The 17,802-nt window shown below is 42.7% G+C and overlaps 2 protein-coding genes across 6 annotated transcripts in view; both read right to left on the bottom strand.

Moving 5' to 3' along the window:
• Positions 1-2: 2 nt before the first annotated feature.
• On the bottom strand, positions 3-8,446 carry amh (anti-Mullerian hormone). Of its 2 annotated transcripts, XM_032525171.1 has the most exons (9): positions 8,344-8,446; positions 3,418-3,699; positions 2,998-3,261; positions 2,733-2,902; positions 2,529-2,640; positions 2,354-2,453; positions 1,838-2,265; positions 679-1,104; positions 3-633 (listed from the first exon to the last, which is right to left on the bottom strand). In XM_032525171.1, exons 1-8 carry the CDS (start codon positions 8,429-8,431, stop codon positions 689-691), a joined length of 1,860 nt encoding a protein of 619 aa, XP_032381062.1. In that variant the 5' UTR covers positions 8,432-8,446; the 3' UTR covers positions 3-633; positions 679-688. The 2 variants fall into 2 exon arrangements, with proteins under 2 accessions (XP_032381062.1, XP_032381061.1); XM_032525170.1 differs by having other exon boundaries at positions 3-1,104.
• The window catches only part of dot1l (DOT1-like histone H3K79 methyltransferase), a 30,514-nt gene continuing 19,515 nt past the window's right edge, over positions 6,804-17,802 (bottom strand). For 3 of the 4 annotated variants that reach the window (XM_032525166.1, XM_032525165.1, XM_032525169.1), the window contains 5 exons: positions 17,303-17,508; positions 16,918-16,991; positions 16,151-16,840; positions 11,068-11,845; positions 6,804-10,940 (listed from right to left, as the gene is read on the bottom strand). In XM_032525166.1, the coding sequence (XP_032381057.1) occupies positions 11,211-11,845; positions 16,151-16,840; positions 16,918-16,991; positions 17,303-17,508 (1,605 nt within the window). In that variant the 3' untranslated portion in view covers positions 6,804-10,940; positions 11,068-11,210. The remainder of the gene's footprint in view (positions 10,941-11,067; positions 11,846-16,150; positions 16,841-16,917; positions 16,992-17,302; positions 17,509-17,802) is intronic. The other variant, XM_032525167.1, reaches the window with a different exon arrangement.

Below are 17,802 nucleotides of genomic sequence, written 5' to 3'. Positions count from 1 at the left end.
GGTAGTTTTAGAACAATATATTCTTATTTTATTGGTGCATAAAAACATTATATGAAGCCATAGGACATTTTGGACAGTTTTATAACATACAGACATTAAGACAAGTACAGAACAATGATTTATATTAATCTGGGAGGTTAAGTTTGGTCGGTGGTGTGACGTATGCTAAGACAATGTTTTCAATGATGACTGAACTCTTAATTAAAGCACAAAAAATAGTCTCATGGATGATAAGAGGTTTGCTCTGAATAAAAAATGGCTTTTTATTCAAAAGACTTCTTGGATAATAAAAATGAAATGTTTACAGTGGAAGACGATAATACTCATGTTCAACTTTTTGGTTTGCATGAAAATGATTAATTCTAAACGTGAGAATAATACAAATAATACATTGTCTAGATATGTGAAAGTATAGCTTGAAGAGATGTCTGTGAATTAATGTGCATTTACTACTAGTGTATTGATACTGTGTGATTGAATAAATGACACTTAAGTAACAATTAAAGGCAAACTCTGTCAATCTCCAGCCAGCTTTGTGTCATTGTGGGGTGGGTGGGATGTGCAGGTGAACGGTGTTTGGCTGTCCCTTCATGTTGCCAGCAAAAGTCCAACAGCGCATGGTAAGTAAGTTAAATATGTAAAATATCTTTTGTGTCCCAACTAACTACACTCCAAAAGGAAAACAGCTTTAGCGGCATTCACACTCTTTTGCCACCACATTTGGTTTAATGGTAATGGAAGTCCCATGATCTTGCAGTTCCACCACCTCCAGGGCTTCGTAGGCCACAGGCACACAGCACGGCGCCCGCTCGTCCACATTCCCACTCCCACTCCCAATGTGTAAGTTGAGCAGAACGGCATGGTTTTTGGTATTGGACAACAGGGGGAAAGCACAAGAGCCATGGCAGTTGTTGATGTTGGCAGTGTTTGGACCCGTAAAAAGCGTTTCAAAAGACATAGTGAGGCTCCTCAGCCCACATATGTTGCGCCCCTCTGCATTGTTGGGGCCCGCTCTGGTAGCCCGCAGTCCCCTCTGCAACTCATAGGCACGGGCCACCGTCTGCAGGGCCTTCAGCAGAAGAAATGCACGGTACTGGCTCTCTCCTGTCATAGAGGTAACAGAAGCATCAGTTAAAAAGTGACAGTATTTGTGCCATTTGTGATACCAAAGAAATCTAAATGTATGTTATATGGCCTGATTCCTAATATAATAATAACAAGTCTACAGTGATTTAAGACGGTGATAAACAAGCAGGGGCTACGTCTGCAGGTGGTGTGTGGAACTAGCTCAACTAATTTGATAACATAGAAATTTGATTTGATTTTAAGATCCACTTAAAAAAAAAAAGTTGTGATTAAGACTGCATAAAAAGTAGTGGATTTGAAATAGTTTGCTAAAAGTAGGGGATGTATTAAAATAGCTGTAAAAAAAGAAAAATATGAAAGTGTTAACTAAAAGTAATGAAGAAATAACTGAAATAGTAAGCTACTGTCAAAAGTAATATGACTAAAAATAACTTGAAGTATGGACTAGGGGCTAAACAATCTAAATAGTTAAAGTAATAAATAAATGGTTCAAACATTCACCTAGCTGCCACTACAAGTGAAACTTAAACTAACCTTAAAATTGAAAGACCAATTGTATACAAATATTGTACCATCCACTATTGTAACATTAATAGTTAAATATATAAATCCACTTTAAAAATCAGTTCAAATGAACCCGTTTGGAACATGGCGGGGGGTACTTGAGTTTATCTGGCAGGGCTGCGTTTGGGTAAATCTGACAAAATATGTTGCGAACAACCCTAGACGACTGCATTCTGGTACACATCACCTGCTGCCGGCTCCTTCTTTGGAAACGCACTGAGTTCTTTGAGCCTTCCTAGCCTCGCCATGGCTCTGTGACCCACCTCCTCCTCCCGTATTACCTCCATCATCTTTGTCACACTCTGCTCCAACCTCTGGCTGAGCTCCTCCAGCAGTGCAGGAGACATGGCCAATTGTCCATGATGCACCTGAAACATGGAGCTCCAGCTAATGAAGGAGAAAATGGTCGGGGAAGAGGAGTTGATCAGTCCTGCCAGCAGGCCGTCACTGGAGGACAAGCCTAGCGTCAGAGGAGGCAGGGACTGTAAGGAGTCCAGCCGGAGCGGGGGGGACTCAGACAGCTCCTGAGGCATGACATCACCCAGGAACCGCTTCAGCTCGCAGAGGAAGGAGTTCTGCGAAGAGGCCGGGGATGAACCTGAAGTGTGTGTGAATCTGGGAAAGAGAGCACAAAATGCTTACGAGCGTCACTCAAACAACAGTCTGCTAACATTTAAACAGGGAACAAGAACACCAGGACAACCTTGTATCAGTTCCTCTTTCCCCGGAGAAAAGCAGAAGTGGAGTCATGCTGATGTTACTTCCTGATTTTCCACCAATAAAGATGTCTTTTAGGCTTTGGTCTGCAAAGAGAGGAAATGTGAGAGGAGTGCACATGAACCGAGAAAGTATTCTCCATAACCCATATCACATCTTACTCATATCAGCCTTTTTTGTCTCGACAGAAATCCTCCATTTCTGGTGAATGTTGGCCTCTGATGCTTTTCCTGTCAGCATCACGTACTGCGTTTCTCCTGAAATGCACACAGACTAGAAAAAACAAAATGAGGAAAGCAACAGTAATATCTGGGACAACCTCATGTAATAGATTTAGGAACTTCAGGACAGGTTCCTTTCTTTACCTGTGTGTTGGGATGCAGCCACTGACTACTGAAAGTGACATCCAGGTTTCCTCTGGAGGGGGGACTTTCAAACACCAAGAGCAGCACAGGGCTCAGCTCGAACAAAGGAGACTGTGGGAGGTCAAAGGTCAACGTGAGCATTCCACTCTTATCTTCCTCTACAAAGAGCCCTGATGGAGAAAACAAGACACGTTGTGAGATTTTAACAAAAACAACAACAACAACGTTCAAACAAAAATGTAATGCAATCAGAGAGCACTGATACCTCCGGTTGGATGCAAAACCTCCAATCCATTTCTCTGGTTCCCGCTGGTTTCCTTAGCGAGCTGTAATAAGACGGAGTCTGATAAGCTATCAGATCCCACGCAGATTCCAAACTGAGTCAAAGTGAGGTTTGTGAGTTCACCGTCGCTCCCAACACCTTCCCACAACGCTGCCAATATGTCATCCACAAAGCATGGTGCATTGTAAAAGACGGGATGAGAGACTTTGGAGGCTGATGATGTCTCTGTTGGTTGGAAGGTGTGCTCTGCATTTACAACAAAAAAAGAGAAAAGAAATGCATTACCCACTGAAAAACAGATTAAAGCTAGCAACAAAAAACAAATGCAAACAACTAAAAAAAAGAAGAAGAAAAAAAGAAGAAAAAAAGAGCACCACAATTACAAGAATTGTGCAGTCTGACCTGTCAGTTTGGGGTGGGGGGCCACACAGAGCCTGGTGCAGCAGAGCATCAACGCTCCACAATAGAAGACATCCAAAATGAACATATTCCCTGTGTGGACACGTGCCGGTGTGGTTCCACTCTTCTCAATCGCCCGTTTTGAATGGCTCATGAGGAAGGGCGATATATTGTCCCACCTTGCCTTCTCACGAACACGCTGCCCAAATAGGAATATCATGTGTCCTTGATGATCACCTTGTGTGTGTGTGTGTTGTGTGTGTGTGTGTGTGTGTGTGTGTGTCATCTTGGCAAATGTGGTTCTGGAGACACCTAACGTTATAACAGGAACTACCACAGAAGCAGATTTGAGTACTTTGCCAGGTGTGTGTTTGTGTCTGTCTTGACAGATTTTTGTCACTGCGATGGTGTCACAACCGTGCAAGAAAAAGTCACAAAACTAAAAGGAATATTCTGGTCTGTTTCAGTATGTAGCCCGGTTCATTTTTTAAATTTACAGTACAATCGGTGCTGTCTACACCGTGTTATCCTCCTGCCAGAGTTAGCACCAAACAGGCTTAAACTTTTATTACTTTTTTATTTTCATTAACTTGTTATTAGCCTCTAAACATGATCAAAATGTCATTACCAGTGCTTGGCCATGTGCAGTTATTACGCAAATGTAAACAGTAAAACGTAAAAAAGTTCTGTTAATACAGCCAGTGCACACGCCTCTGTTTATTTCGTGTTTTCCAGTGAGGTCCACACTAGTCGACTGTCACAACATTTATGCCTTTCTGTCTCCCCCTACTTTCCCCCCCCCCCCTTACCTTGGGCACCCTTGGTTGGACCACACCCATTTTCAAACACACACACACACCTGTGACGTGTTGTGCAAGATGCAGTCACGCTACGACCAGTGGTGTAGCCTACGTGATATGCAGGTATACGCAGCATACCCACTGAGAAAGCTCCAGGATTTCCATATTCCCGCTTAAAAATGCACAATGACACACGACAACATACTTTCCAGTATAGTTTTGATATATTTTGAACATGTGTTTTACTTTTTTCACATAGGCTAAATGAAGGTATTTCCACCTTAAATTGGTGCATAAAAGTGTATTTGAATACAGGAAAATGAAGTCAAAATTTCACTGGGGGAGGACGACCAGACCCCCACTAGGATATCGCCCACCCCCTCCTAGTGATGGCCGAATGAAGCTTCGTGAACCAGCGTCTTTATTTTCTGAGCCCAGTATGGCGCTCTCTGTTCAACAATTGGTTGAGAATCCACTGAATTGCAACGCCTTAGGCCTTTCTCTAAAAAACTAAGAGCGCCATCTAGTGGGCTCAGAAAATAAAGACACTGGTTCACGGAGCTTCATTTGGCCATCGCTACATATATATATATATATATATATATATATATATATATATACACAATACATTAGACTACACAACTGGTTATAACGCTGACAAAATTTGCTTCTTCTTTGGTAGAGCAAATAACATTAGCTGTCTCCAGGTCCACATTTTGCCATATCACACACACGCACACGCACACGCACACGCACACGCACACATCACTGTTGCAGCTGGTAAGAATTGATAATGAAGAGCATCCAGTTTAACGGCTGCTTTCTTGCCGAGAGTCAGATGATAAGATTAATAAACGGACCGAGTGGTACCTATCTTGTTATCTAACTCTTGGGAAACAAAATGGAATAAGCATATTTCCCGAAATAATAAAGCAGAATGAAAAACATCCTGTGTAACAGGATGCCCTAATACTTGTGTACAATGTATCTGCACTCCTTCCTGATAGAAGGGGGGAAAGAAGACAGTCCTGCTCCCAGAAAGGAACGCAGACATCAGATCTGCTTCCCATCGCTGCGCTCCCAGCTGCAGTCCTGTTTTGCAGACAGTCAAGGTCTCCGAGTTGTTTAGTGGCCGTGTATCACAGGAGATAAAGCCAAGGCTCCTTCTTGTACATCACAAATCTTCAGTGAAGAATGACACAAACTGTTCATTATTCTCTAATCGTTGCAACATGTTACTAACAAAGTGTGGAACATTTCTTGGCAGGTACCACATCCTCCCTTGTCCTTGCAGACAGCAATGTGAAGTTATTTCTGTGTGTCTATACTGTGAGATACATAGCTATATTTAACAGTGTTTTCATTAAAAAAAATGTAAGTGTAACTCAACACTTACATTTTGGAGGTTTCGAAAAATGTTTTTTTTTTTTTTTTGGATCCCGTCAATGTCTTTTGAGTGGTAAAAAAAACCAACTATTGTGGACATTTTTAATGAGACCAAGTGAAAACCTTCACCGTACGGGCTTGTTGGGAGATTTTCTCTGAGACATTACAGGCATTTTGGCACAAACCCAGTGCACATTTCTCTAAATTCTTCTACTGGGAGGTCTGGCCTGGCCCAAAAGCAAAAATACAGCAGCACTCATCAAAACTTTTTCGGAAATGTTCTTTTTTTTTTTGTCTTCAGATTATTATTGGGGGCATTTTCGGCCTTTATTTAACAGGAAAGCTGAAGACATGAAAGGGGAGAGAGAGGGCGAATGACATGCAGCGAAGGGCCACCTGCACTACCAACTGAGCTATGGAAATGTTCATTTCAATTAAGATTTAACCCTCATGTTGTTCTCGGGTCAAATTGACCCGTTTTCCTATGTCAATGTTCTTTTTAATTCCCCAAAATAACATGATTGAGTCCACCCAACGCTCTTTGGCAAGTACAAATCTCTACTTTCATTAATTTTGGGTCGTCTTATTCAATTTTATAGCATTTGTTGAAAAAAATTGAAGTGTTTTTGAAATAGTATTGAGTAAAAAGTGACATATTCCAGTCTGTGATTATCCATTAACATCCATTCCTTTAATTTTAGTCTAAATAATTCCTAATTTCTGCTTTTCTAACTCAAACATTAGGTATAATTTCCTAAAATTTTGGTTTATTGACCATAAATTCCCAAAATAACTGTAAAACTAAAGTTAATAAGTTAGTGTTACATAGTGTTAAAAACGTCAAAAAAGTGACAAACATTTTAAAAAAGCATCAAAAGTGTTGAAAAAAAGGGACAAAAACTTAAAAAGTTAAAAACATCGATAAAAAGCGTCAACGAAAGTGTTGATTTTAAAAGAGTTTAAGTTTAAGTTTAAGTTAAAGAGTTTAAACACATCAACATGGTGGAAATATTTAGCGGTTGTTAAATATACAAATAATGGCTTATTATGAATATGGTAGAGATGTGCTGTTTAGTTGCTTCCTCTGCATCACAGATATTCTTCCCTAGTTCCTTTCATGATGCGTCAAACAACTTCAGCGTTAGCTGTCTTCTGTGAGAGGAAAAACAATGAGCTCAGACAGGAATTGCAACACACAAAATTAATTCAAATAGTATAGGAAACATTTTATTAGTAATCAAAACGCAGGGGAACAGGGCATTAATTCCATTTTGTATCATTATAACATCTTAGGACAAAAGCACCAACATCAAACACCAACAAGTCATGAAAACCCAGGGCCTTTTGGGGAGTAGGTTTGCTGTTATTGCACCTCAGACCTGCCCTGGCCTCGCTGCACACACACGCTGCGGGCCACGCGTGTCCTGTGACCCAATCCCCACCCAGGACAGGTGACCTCCTTCTTAGGAGACGCAAATCTAGACATTTTCTGAGTTGAGGAAGATGCTGAAAATCCGAGCAATTTCACAGCTTCTGCACTTCTAAAGCATTACAAAGCTGGATTTCACTGGAGACGCTGGATGTATGTGACAGTGAGAATGAATCGGAGGAGATATGACTTTGGAATTTTGACCCCTTGAATTACACTTACTGAGGGGGTCGTCCTGGTCCCGAGTTGGGTTAGAAAGGGACTTAAGCATGGTTAATACGTCTGATATGCGTTACTTCTGAGAAAATTGTGTCCATTATTTCAAGCCATGTGGGAAGTCCCTGAGTTAAGACCTTTGGCAGGATTTAGAGTAAACAACCTCGACTGCAAAAGCTCTCACAGATGATCAGAAATGTACCAGGATGGAGCGTGCTGCCCTGCATAGACGTTTTGATTCAAATCATGCTCATAGCTTATTCTTTTTTAACAGTCTGTGGCTCATACACCAAAGGACTAGAGTAACAGCACCTCGTCCCTTTGACTGATAATAGAAATAGCTACACATCTGTAATGGGGGGGGGGGGGGGTAAATTTTGCCATTCCAACAAACTATTCTCACTTGCACATTCCCCACGCCGCCTCTCCAGTTGAAAACATTTCCGTAGGTTACACTGGACCGTCAGAAAGCCGCCAGGCAAGCTCGCGGTGAAGATTATGAAACCATAAAACCCTGCAGCACAACAGGAGAAGAGTAGTATTTATCAATAGCTGCAATGTCCTTGTTTTAAGTGAAGGAGAGCACCGTGTCTGACTAGTAGTATTAAAAACCGACAGGAATCTGAAGACACCAATAAAAGCATAACGTGTGACGGCAATTGTATCAAACACCAAGAAAAATCTAAATGAAAACTGCTTCAACAATAATTACAAAAGAGCTCTCAGTGCTGGTAACAAGCAGACTAAAGTCTCTAACTATGCTCTAAAATGAAGTTCTTCTTTTCACTTGAACACTCGCAGGTGAGGAACACGTGTGAGTGAACAGGACAGGAGTTTACAATAAAGCTTTGATTATTCATCTAATCTTCCCTCAGATATGCACCACAAAGTGGGGGGAAAAGCAAACACACACACACACACTGTGCTTAAGTGTATCCCCACTATCTAACAAAAAAGGAAGCTTGGCTGCTCTCACAAATTGACACACACACACACACACACATACATCCTATCACAAGAGTCTTTGCAATGACACATTATGCTCACATTACATGGTAGGGCCTAGCCAGTAAGACATCTAAAGACAGTGTGTGTGTCAAAATGGTTGCCACATAGTTTTGTATGCACCAGTGAAGATTTTATTTGTAAGACCTGAATTGCCATTGTTTGCAAACAGAAGCACCATTTTTCCTGCAGAATCTGGGTTTGGGTTAAAAGAAAAGAGAGGAAAAAAACAAACAAAAAAAACATGAAAACATTGGATAAAAGTGAGGACAGTTCTAGTGCTGGAATCTAGTTGTGTTTCAACCACAGCGCCGTGGTGTGTGAAATACAGCTTTTGACTTTCTAGTTCTGGCACAAGGATTCAGATGCTGTTGTGCGGCCGTGTTGTTCAGCGCCTTCTGGTAATGTCCTGTGGTGGCAACGCGTCTCTCTCCTTGGCATCAGGCCACCTGATTAACAGGTTGAGTTTAAGGTCACACTGCCAGCACCAAAACACCTCTATTCATTTATATATATATATATATATATATTTATATATATAGACTGTATATAGACAGATATTTTATATACCTTTCTGTTTATGGAGACATACAAGGAAGAAACAAAAACCTATGTACAATAACAGTGTGTCTTGTCCACCAACAGCTAAGCAGCTCTCTGTGAGAGCGAAGCAGGCTGCTAATGTTTGAAACTGCGGCGTGAGAAACACGCCCCGAGGTCCTCACGCCTGTTTACTCAGACTCTGAGCCAGCTGTTGCAGCGTAGTTTTATCTAAAGGTGTTACAATTGTACACGAGGCATTCAAAGAACCAGACAATAGCATATTAAATATGAGAAAGGAAATGCCAGAAAAAATGGCTTTACAAATGTCCCTGTGTACAGCACCAAGTATTCAATTTGTTTTTGATGTTTCAATATAGAATAAATAAGATCAGGTACAGTCCAAATTTAGCACCATTGTTTTCAGACTGAGTCAAGTACACACACACTATTGCATTCTACAATATTAGCACATTTCATGTTAAAAAAAAATAAAAATAAAAAAGGAAAGAGGAAAAACAAATGCTAAGGCAAACGGAGAGACTGACAGCATAAATATAATAATCTAAATTATGCACAACTATACAGTCGGAGAATGAATCACATTCACAGTACAAACATTGTTTACAAAAACAAATTACGCAATAAAAAAGCAAACAAAAAAAAGGTGTGAAGAGAGTCCAGTAGTTTGTTTGTGGTTATGGTTCATTGTTTTCTCAGTGTGTGAAGATTTGCATGCATGCATGTGTGCGTGCATGTGTGTGTGTGTGTGTCTATACTATATGGAGAACAATTCCACATACAGTACATGTGTCCACACTTTATGTCCTAAACATTTGCTTAAACCTGCATTTCCCAACAGCAGAGATAAATATAAACAAGTTTAGCTTAAGAAGAGTTTAGAATTCCTGCTGTAAATGTATTTCGGCTGCGTTCCCACTTAGTAGTGTGATTTACCAAATTGATCAAAGAAGAATATGTTAATAAATACAGAAAGTGGCTGACAATGTTGATATAGCACCATCAAATAAATTTCATAGGGTCTTTTTGAAAAATTTAAATGTACTTGGCCTTATTGGCAACCCTTGAAATGTTTCTAATTTGCCATATTTTCAAAATTAGGCTGAAATCAGAACATGTTTTCAGAATTTAAAACATACACTTATGTTATTCCATATTATTGTAATGTTAAATATGCTCGATTACATAAAAACACCAAAAAAGGCTAATTGAAGATAAAGAAACTTTTACAGATGTTAAACATCTGATAGAAGAGAAATACTGAACCACATATTAAGAATTATTTTCATCACTCATTTTTTTAAATTTTGATAAACATGAAAATATTGCAAATCATCAACATTAGCAGAGTTTAAGGCAACAAACCAGCCAGGACAAGCACATCTTCAGCTACAGAGCAACTCTATCTCACTATCCAGTGTGAAGTTAGACCAAAATACGAAGTTCCTCATCTTGTTTCATACTCAAATATGTTGCAACAAATATTCACAGAAGAAAACAGTTAAGGAAGCATGCATGCAGAGAGACAACACTGCATGACATCTGAGCAAAGTTTAATGAACTGGCGTGCATGTGTGTGCGTGTGCGTGTGCGTGTGTGTGTGTGTGTGTGTGTGTGTTGGAGTGTGCAAACGCCATGCACTCATTAAATGAACTTTGGACATGACAGATCATAAAGGTGGACTATGTGCTTCAATCTGTTTTTCAATGTTACATTAAATCATTACAACCAATTATTTTGCTAGTTGCTGTAATAGTGACTAAGAAAAAAACGACACATTATCATACTATTGAGCACCTTTAATTTAAACCAGACATCTTTATAATTCAGTTCATTGAGTGCTGAGAGGCGGCCAGTACTGATTTCCATATTAACATGACCGGTACCTGTGAATTCTGCTCAAGCTGACCATAGTGGTGGTTAGTGTGTGTGAGAGAGTGTGTGTGTGTGTGTGTGTATGTGTGTGTGCCTGCGAGTGTGTGTCTCAGAGATCCCAGTACAGAAGCCGGTCTTGGAGGCGGTTGGGTAGTGCAGACGATTTGAAGCACCGGTGAGTGAGGAGAGTGCCTCGGTCCACACCTGGACATTTGCATAGTTTATTTCATTTTGAGGTAGTTTTCAACAATTACCTGAAACATCAAAGAAGACAGAAAATGTGTTAATGAGTGTTTCTAAGGATGACATAGATGGTAAAAAACAAATAAACAGTATTAAATCCTGTCACTTTTTAAATCTAAAACCCAAGAATTGACTTACCTTGTTGAATCAGAACAAAACTGTTTTGGGAGCACATGAAAAACAGGTATCCTGTCTCGCTCACTCCCTACCAGTCTCTCTCTGTCTCTCTCCCTTCGCCCTTCCCCTCTCTGTCCTCCCCCCTTCCCCTCACCCCCCAAATTCTATCTAGGTCGGGAGCCAGGGAGCTGGGAGGTTGTGTAGTTACCATGCATGCCCTGAATCCTCCACATGCTCCCGCCACCACCTGAGCTGCTGGCCTGTGGTGGGGGGGGCAGCCGAGGGGAGTAGTGCACTGCGAATGGATGAGACGAGGAGGAAGTCGACAGAGAGGAAGAGGAGAGGGAAGCAGTAGCGGTGGCAGCAGCAGAGACAGAAGCAGAGGAGGCAGAGATGGAGAGAGAGAGGGATGACTGTGCTCTCTGGTGATGGAGAGAAGAGTGAGACAGACGTGAGGAGTGGAGGGAGTCGGATCGAGATGATGGCAGGGCGTCAGAGTGTGTGGGTGCTGAGGGGGAAGTGCTGTGCAGGGGTGGAGGAGGGGGCAAGGTGAGGGTGGGAGGAGAGTGGCTGTGCAGGACTGACTGAGTGCGGCTGTGCTGAGCCTGGGAGAGGGGGAGAGGTGAGGACACGGAGGCCAGGCGCATGGAGGCTGGTTGGGGAGTGGTGTGCTGCTGGGTTTGGGAGGAGGTAGAGGAAGAGGACGAGAGACTGAGCAGAGAGCTGAGGCCTCCAGAGGTGGGCAGCGTCACCCCAAACTGATGGGAAGACATTGTGGGAACCACGTGATGAAATATACCTGCAAATCATACAGCAGAAATGGGGGGGGAGAAGGGCGAGATAGTGGAGGCAGAGAGAACAGATAAAAGTGGCAAAGAGAGCGAGAGGGAGGGGGACAAAGAGAGAAGCAAGGACTGAGCCAGATTGTGCATAGCGACAAGCAAGTCTAAAAGGAGAAGTCTGGTCAATTTTTACGTTAATATTGATTGCTATAAATTTGCGAGTACTTTCAGTTGACAGAAACGCAAGCCTAATAGGTGCAGGCAACATGGAGCAGCTGCAGCTACGTGTACGAGCTTCCACTGAGCAAAAACGGCAGTTGTCGGGGCAGGTTTTAGCGTGCCTTTGTGCCTTTTAACAGACAAACATGAACAGGACCCTTACGTGACAACAAGATGCATTTTCAACTCAGACACTGTTTAAATTCATCTACCCTGTCTCTATCCTGCTGGTAGCTACCTCGCCCTGTTAGCTGCTAGCTGGCGTCCGTGATAAGTGTGTTCAGCCAGGCTTCTGTGATAACCATCACGCAGCAGTTCCGTGTTTATTTGTATGTGATCGATCTGGTGTTAGTGAGTAGGAGGCTAGGCAATGTTGATTCGTCCACGCTAGCAGGCCCGACCGGCATCCTTGCTTGTGATTTCTCATCGCCTTCGTTGCTTCCCGCTACCGAAACCAATCCAGAGAGCGCCCGGTGGTCTGGCTATGTCCTCCAGAGGACAGGTCATGCCATTGCGATTAAAACTTTAAGAAAAAAGGTATTTGAGCACTTTAGTGGTTATGACTAGGGATGTCACGAGAACCGATACTACCAATTTTTGGAAGCACCGTAGGCACCGTTAGCAACAATGCCAGGGTTAGCAGCATCGGTGCTAACTCTTCTGGAACTGATGGGGGCAGTTTACGCTTCCTGTGTTCCAGTCAATACATTCAGAAGGAGGAGGTCACAAAGAAGTGACCGAAGTCCCATCCTTCTACTTCCGGTACATACGAGTCAACTCTACCTGACCTAAAAAACGGCATGTTCACTTCAAACTCAAGGTCCTTTCTTTCCGGTGGCCCCCCCCCTTGGCTTCAAATAACTCTCCGTTGTCGGCTACGGCTGCTAAACAGGCTACACGTTGTACATTGCCGTGGCTCGCTTGCCTGCTCCTCTGGTAACGTTAGCCATCAGCGGGGTCAGCATGGCGGCGTTAGCAAGTACCAGTCGGGATCACTTCACTGGCTGTGTCTCAATTGTTTTAGTGAGTAACTAACTCGGGTACTCTAGATATATAATTCAATGTGAGTACACGAATATTGAAATTACATAAAATGACCGTCCCCTGTAGCCGTAATAAATTCGCCTGAAGCTAATGCTTAGCTACCTGTTCAAGAGAAAATTAGCCAACTCTGCATCATTTTGGACCCTAAGCTGCCAATATTTACACCAAGTTTTTTTTAACGTCGCTGGTCACGCAACTGTTAGAAACAGTGTTGTTTTTGCAGAGTACCTTTTAAAAACGTGCCTTAAAGTCTGGAATGTGTCTAGTTGTTGCAGTATGACTATTCATTGCACTTTATTATGTTGTTCTACGCTCTAATACACATTTTGTATGTCTTGTTATGACATTTTTATATTTTTCAAATATTTTATAAATGTTTCAAGTTAAAGTACATGGAATCTTAGAAAGTCTTTATTACTGTGGTATCAAAATTGGCATTGAGAATTGTGTTATTTTACTGGTATTGGCACCAACTACTACTGAATTTTTGGTATCGTGACACCCCTAGTTATGACCATATCAGTGTCTACGTAACTACATGGAAATTATGTCTGGTGCTTTCACAGTGATAGCGTTAGAGAAGTAGTCTTGTGCTGAAGTCCCGGTGTAGCAGGAAAAGGTAAACAGTGTGTAGATCGGTCTGGGAAGCAAGACTGCCGGTCGGGCCTGGTAGCGCGGCTAAGGGAACTACCATACAAATCAACACTGCCAAGCCTCTTACTCACCAATTGTACATGTAGCTGCAGCTACTCTGGGTTGCCTGCACCGATATGGGTTGTTTTTTTTTTTCAATTGAAAGTACGAGCATATTTATAGAAATCAAGATTCATGTAAAAATTGACCGTAATTCTCCTTTAAGACAAGCACACAGAAAGCAAACAGAGTCAGTCCACTGCGACGGCAAGTAAACCAAATGAGTTGGCCAATTTATGATTGCACTAAAACTTTTCTTATTGTAGCAAAATTGATTTCTGGGTTGATCTTTTGCTTACAAGTGAAATGACTCTGACATTCGACTCCAACAGATACACCCACAGAAAATGAAAGTAGGGCTGCACAATTAATCAAATTTTAATCACGATCACAATTTTGGCTTCCCACGATCAAATTTGCGTGATAGACCGATATTTTAAATGCGTCATTCGGTTCATAGAACGCTCCGCACCACTGTCTGATCATGTGCCAGTCAGAGGTGTTCCCTTCACCGCGTAACTTTCTAGACAGTCAGAGGATAGAGTAACGTGAGGAAAATTCCAAAACAGATAGCAGTCGGTCATACGTCGGTCACAAGGTTTACCGGTAAACGCAACATTTTGTCCTGTCTGTGTTGTTTTTCAGACAACAGCAGTGACCAGTGCTAGTCGGTGCTAGTTAGTTAGCTCACAGGGCTCTAGAGTGCGACCAAAATGTGTAAGGGTGCGACTAACATTTTTCCTAGGTGGCACCGGTGCACCTAATGTCCTTGCATCCGCTGCCTTTCCTCTCCATCCTTATACTGATATGGTTTAATGTTGCGTTACATGACCCATTTCTTCTGTAAAACCGTGCCTGTTTTGATCTCTCCTCTTTCTCTCCGCGCAGCCCTGCCCTCATTCACTCCACACGTCTCCCAGCAACATGGAGAGACACAGCGGCGACAGCGGCGGTCCACACTTCTGAGCCTGCTGGACCTGGGCGAGAGATGTGACCCATGGCCAGAACATCATAAAAATGCAGCGCAGTGACGATACAGACATTTTATACACATTAGGTGTGTAACTCTGCTGACTTGCCATTTGACCAGTGCTGGACCCATTCATAATGAGTCAGCGGTCACATACGCGTCAGTCCATCGCTGATGGAGATGGAGAGCCACCATTGTGATGCCGGAAGCTATATCCCCCCTTATGTGCAAACTATTTATAATGATACAGCCTCTCTCTCTCTCCTTGTCAGTATAGTAGCTCGCTCTACCTGGCCTAGTAACGTACCAGCATGCGGTAAGGTCATGCTCTGCCCCTCAGCTTGGACACAGCGGTCTCGAGCGAGAGAGAAAAGGCGTTAACGTGGAACACTATAACACTTTCCTTTATCCCCGCATTGGACTAATTTTGTGGATACTACTGTGCGCGTGCATCAATAAGTAACTGATGGCAATGTTATGTAGAATTTTTGAATGAACGTTAGCAACAGGAGGCTAATTCACGAGGGTGCTATTTAATGTGTGATCTAATATTGCGCATCTGTTTAAGTGTGCTGCAAGAGTTATGTTTCTGTTTATTGAATGTGTTATTCAGTGCAAATAAAACCAAGAGTGTAGTTTAATCTCAGTAATGATGGAATATTAGGTTATTACTGTCGCTCTGTTAAACGTTCCACTGTACTGTCGCAACGTAGAGCAAGGTGCTCCGATTGAGTCTAGACGGCACCGTAGTTAAGTGAAACGGACTAGCGCAAAAAACACTCCACTCGCCACTTTGAAAAAGTACCTGCCAGTGGCTGGTGCTAATTTCCCACCCTGATATGGATGCACGAAATGGATGTATAGGCTACTTATAACTGCTTTATGTAACAATAAAATTAGTTTTTGTTAAAATCAACAAATAATTGTGATAATTAATCTTGATCTCAATAGTGATCAAAATAATCGTGATTATCATTTTGGCCATAATCGTGCAGCCCTAAATGACAGTTTAGTAAAGTAATAGTTATGTAAACCATGTTATTAATTCATGGCTAACCTCAAGTTTCAAGACAAATCATTGGTTCAGAATTTTCTATTTAACATTTTTGTTCAGCATTCATTTTGTTGAAATCCAACATTTTCCAAGGGTGTGTCTAACAGCAGCACTCAAGCAGCCAGTCCATGTGGAAGCGAGGAGCACAGAGAGTCAGTCAAACCGTCAGTGAGGCCAACAGAAAGACAGCAGCATTGGACCTCCACTTACCTGGCTCTACTAGCAGTCCCATTCCCTCCAACTCATACTATTCTCTATCAAGACAACCCCAGTCTAAGACTATGACCTCACTCTTGACCGGGCTAAAACTTTACATGATCAGTTTATCATTATGATGCTCACCTCCAGCCACTCCCCCTGCCAGCCCAGCACTGGAGAAGCTTCCGAGGGCAGAGTGTCCGTTGACGAGCCTTTGAGTCCCACTCACCGTGGATCCGCCTGTCTGGGCCCCAAACAAGGACTGTAAAACAGACGTCCCTCCAAGTGGGAACTGAGACCCCAGGTACTGGCCCACAGAGGATCCTGTAGTTGAGGAAACTGCAACAGGACTGCCCCCCACCTTCCCACTCAAAATGCCCCCACCACTGCTGGCAGCAGCAGATATGAAGAGGTTCTGACTAGCCATGCTGCTGCTTGTCTTCAGTTCCCAGTCGCGAGGGGCCTTCTGTTTCTGGAGAGCCTGACGTTGGTCGGAACCACTGCCTCCCTGGGCACCAGCACCCCCGCTGCCTCCACCCCGGGGCCCTGCCTCCTGATTGAGGAAAGGATTGGGGTTCACGTAGCTGGACGACTCTCCATCACTTCCTCTCCTCCCCTGCTGATGCTGCTGTTTGTGGTCGGAATCTGAGTCTGTACCCCGGCCCGACCCCCCCATGCCAAATGGAGAGCCCCCCTGCCTCAGGTCAGAGTTGGGTTGCTTGGGGTCAGAAATGGGTGAAAAGGTGGATTTCCACTTGCCGGTAGAGGACAAGGAGGATGTAGAGGAGGCCTCACTGCCTGTGCTGTTACCACTGCTGCTGCCAGACTTCCTGACTAATAAGGAGAAAAGAAAGACGGGTTGGCATTAAGTAGCAGAAGTCTTTATTTAAAGTGACATTTTCTGTTCTTACCTCTTTCTCCATCCCCTAGTCTACCAGGTCCATCTCTGCTCTCCAGGGATATAGTGGCAATTTTTCTTTCAATTCTAGAGAAAACCAAAAAAATTCAAAACAAACAGCCATAAGGGGCAACAAAATGAGTTTGACCCCTATAATATCGACAACAAAGAAATCAAAAGACACAATCCAGGTCATTTTTTCTTACACCAACAGCAGATTCAAATTTAGTCAGAAACAAATAAAATGTAATTGGTGTCCAGGTTACTAAGCAAAAACCTAGACAGGGAAAATAGCTTGCAGCTGCAGTGGAGACCAACAAAGTCATCTTGCGTAAAAGGTAGCTCAGCAGGTCCATCGTTGTTCCTCTTAATCTATAATATTATACTAACTATATTACCGTGAACTGGAGCTGTCCGCAGGGTATCCTGAGTCCTCGTCATCGGAGCTGGGGGCAGAGGAGTACCGGCCTGTGCCATTGAGCTCCAGGGGACGCTCTCTCTTTAAGATGGGAGGCTGGTCCAGGTCAGGCCCAGTGGGGCTACGGCTTGATTGTTCTGGGGAGGAGATGGCAGAGATCTCCAGAGGCTGATTGATGTTGTTCACCTGTTGGGACAAAAGACATGCAGATGACACTTTGCAATAAAAACGGGTCTTGAATAATGTGATGGAATTCTCATTGCCTTCATCCACAGAGAAATCTGGGTGCCTTGTGTGCAACCACTGTTTTCCCAAAGCCTTTATGCCAAGGTACAGTATTTACACATACCCTTTGTTTTTATATATGAAAATGCTGAACATGCAGTACTTGTACAATAACAATCCTGAACTTTGAACAATCTGTAAAAAACACTTACAAAAAGAGTTTGCAAAAAAATAAAAATATATCAGGTTCCTATC

Source organism: Etheostoma spectabile, chromosome 9 (assembly GCF_008692095.1).
Source record: "Etheostoma spectabile isolate EspeVRDwgs_2016 chromosome 9, UIUC_Espe_1.0, whole genome shotgun sequence".
In the NCBI taxonomy this organism is placed as follows: domain Eukaryota; kingdom Metazoa; phylum Chordata; class Actinopteri; order Perciformes; family Percidae; genus Etheostoma; species Etheostoma spectabile.
This window is presented reverse-complemented; position numbering and strand designations above follow the sequence as displayed.

Bases quoted from the DNA above. Each gene is read 5' to 3' on its own strand.
- amh (XM_032525170.1), bottom strand. From the start codon at position 8,431: ATGGTGCTTCTGTTTGCAAACAATGGCAATTCAGGTCTTACAAATAAA. The intron at 3,262-3,417 runs GTCAGACTGCAC...TTGTAAATGCAG, and splicing joins CCCCCACCCCAAACTGACAG to AGCACACCTTCCAACCAACA. The intron at 2,641-2,732 runs GTAAAGAAAGGA...TGTTTTTTCTAG, and splicing joins GGCTGCATCCCAACACACAG to TCTGTGTGCATTTCAGGAGA.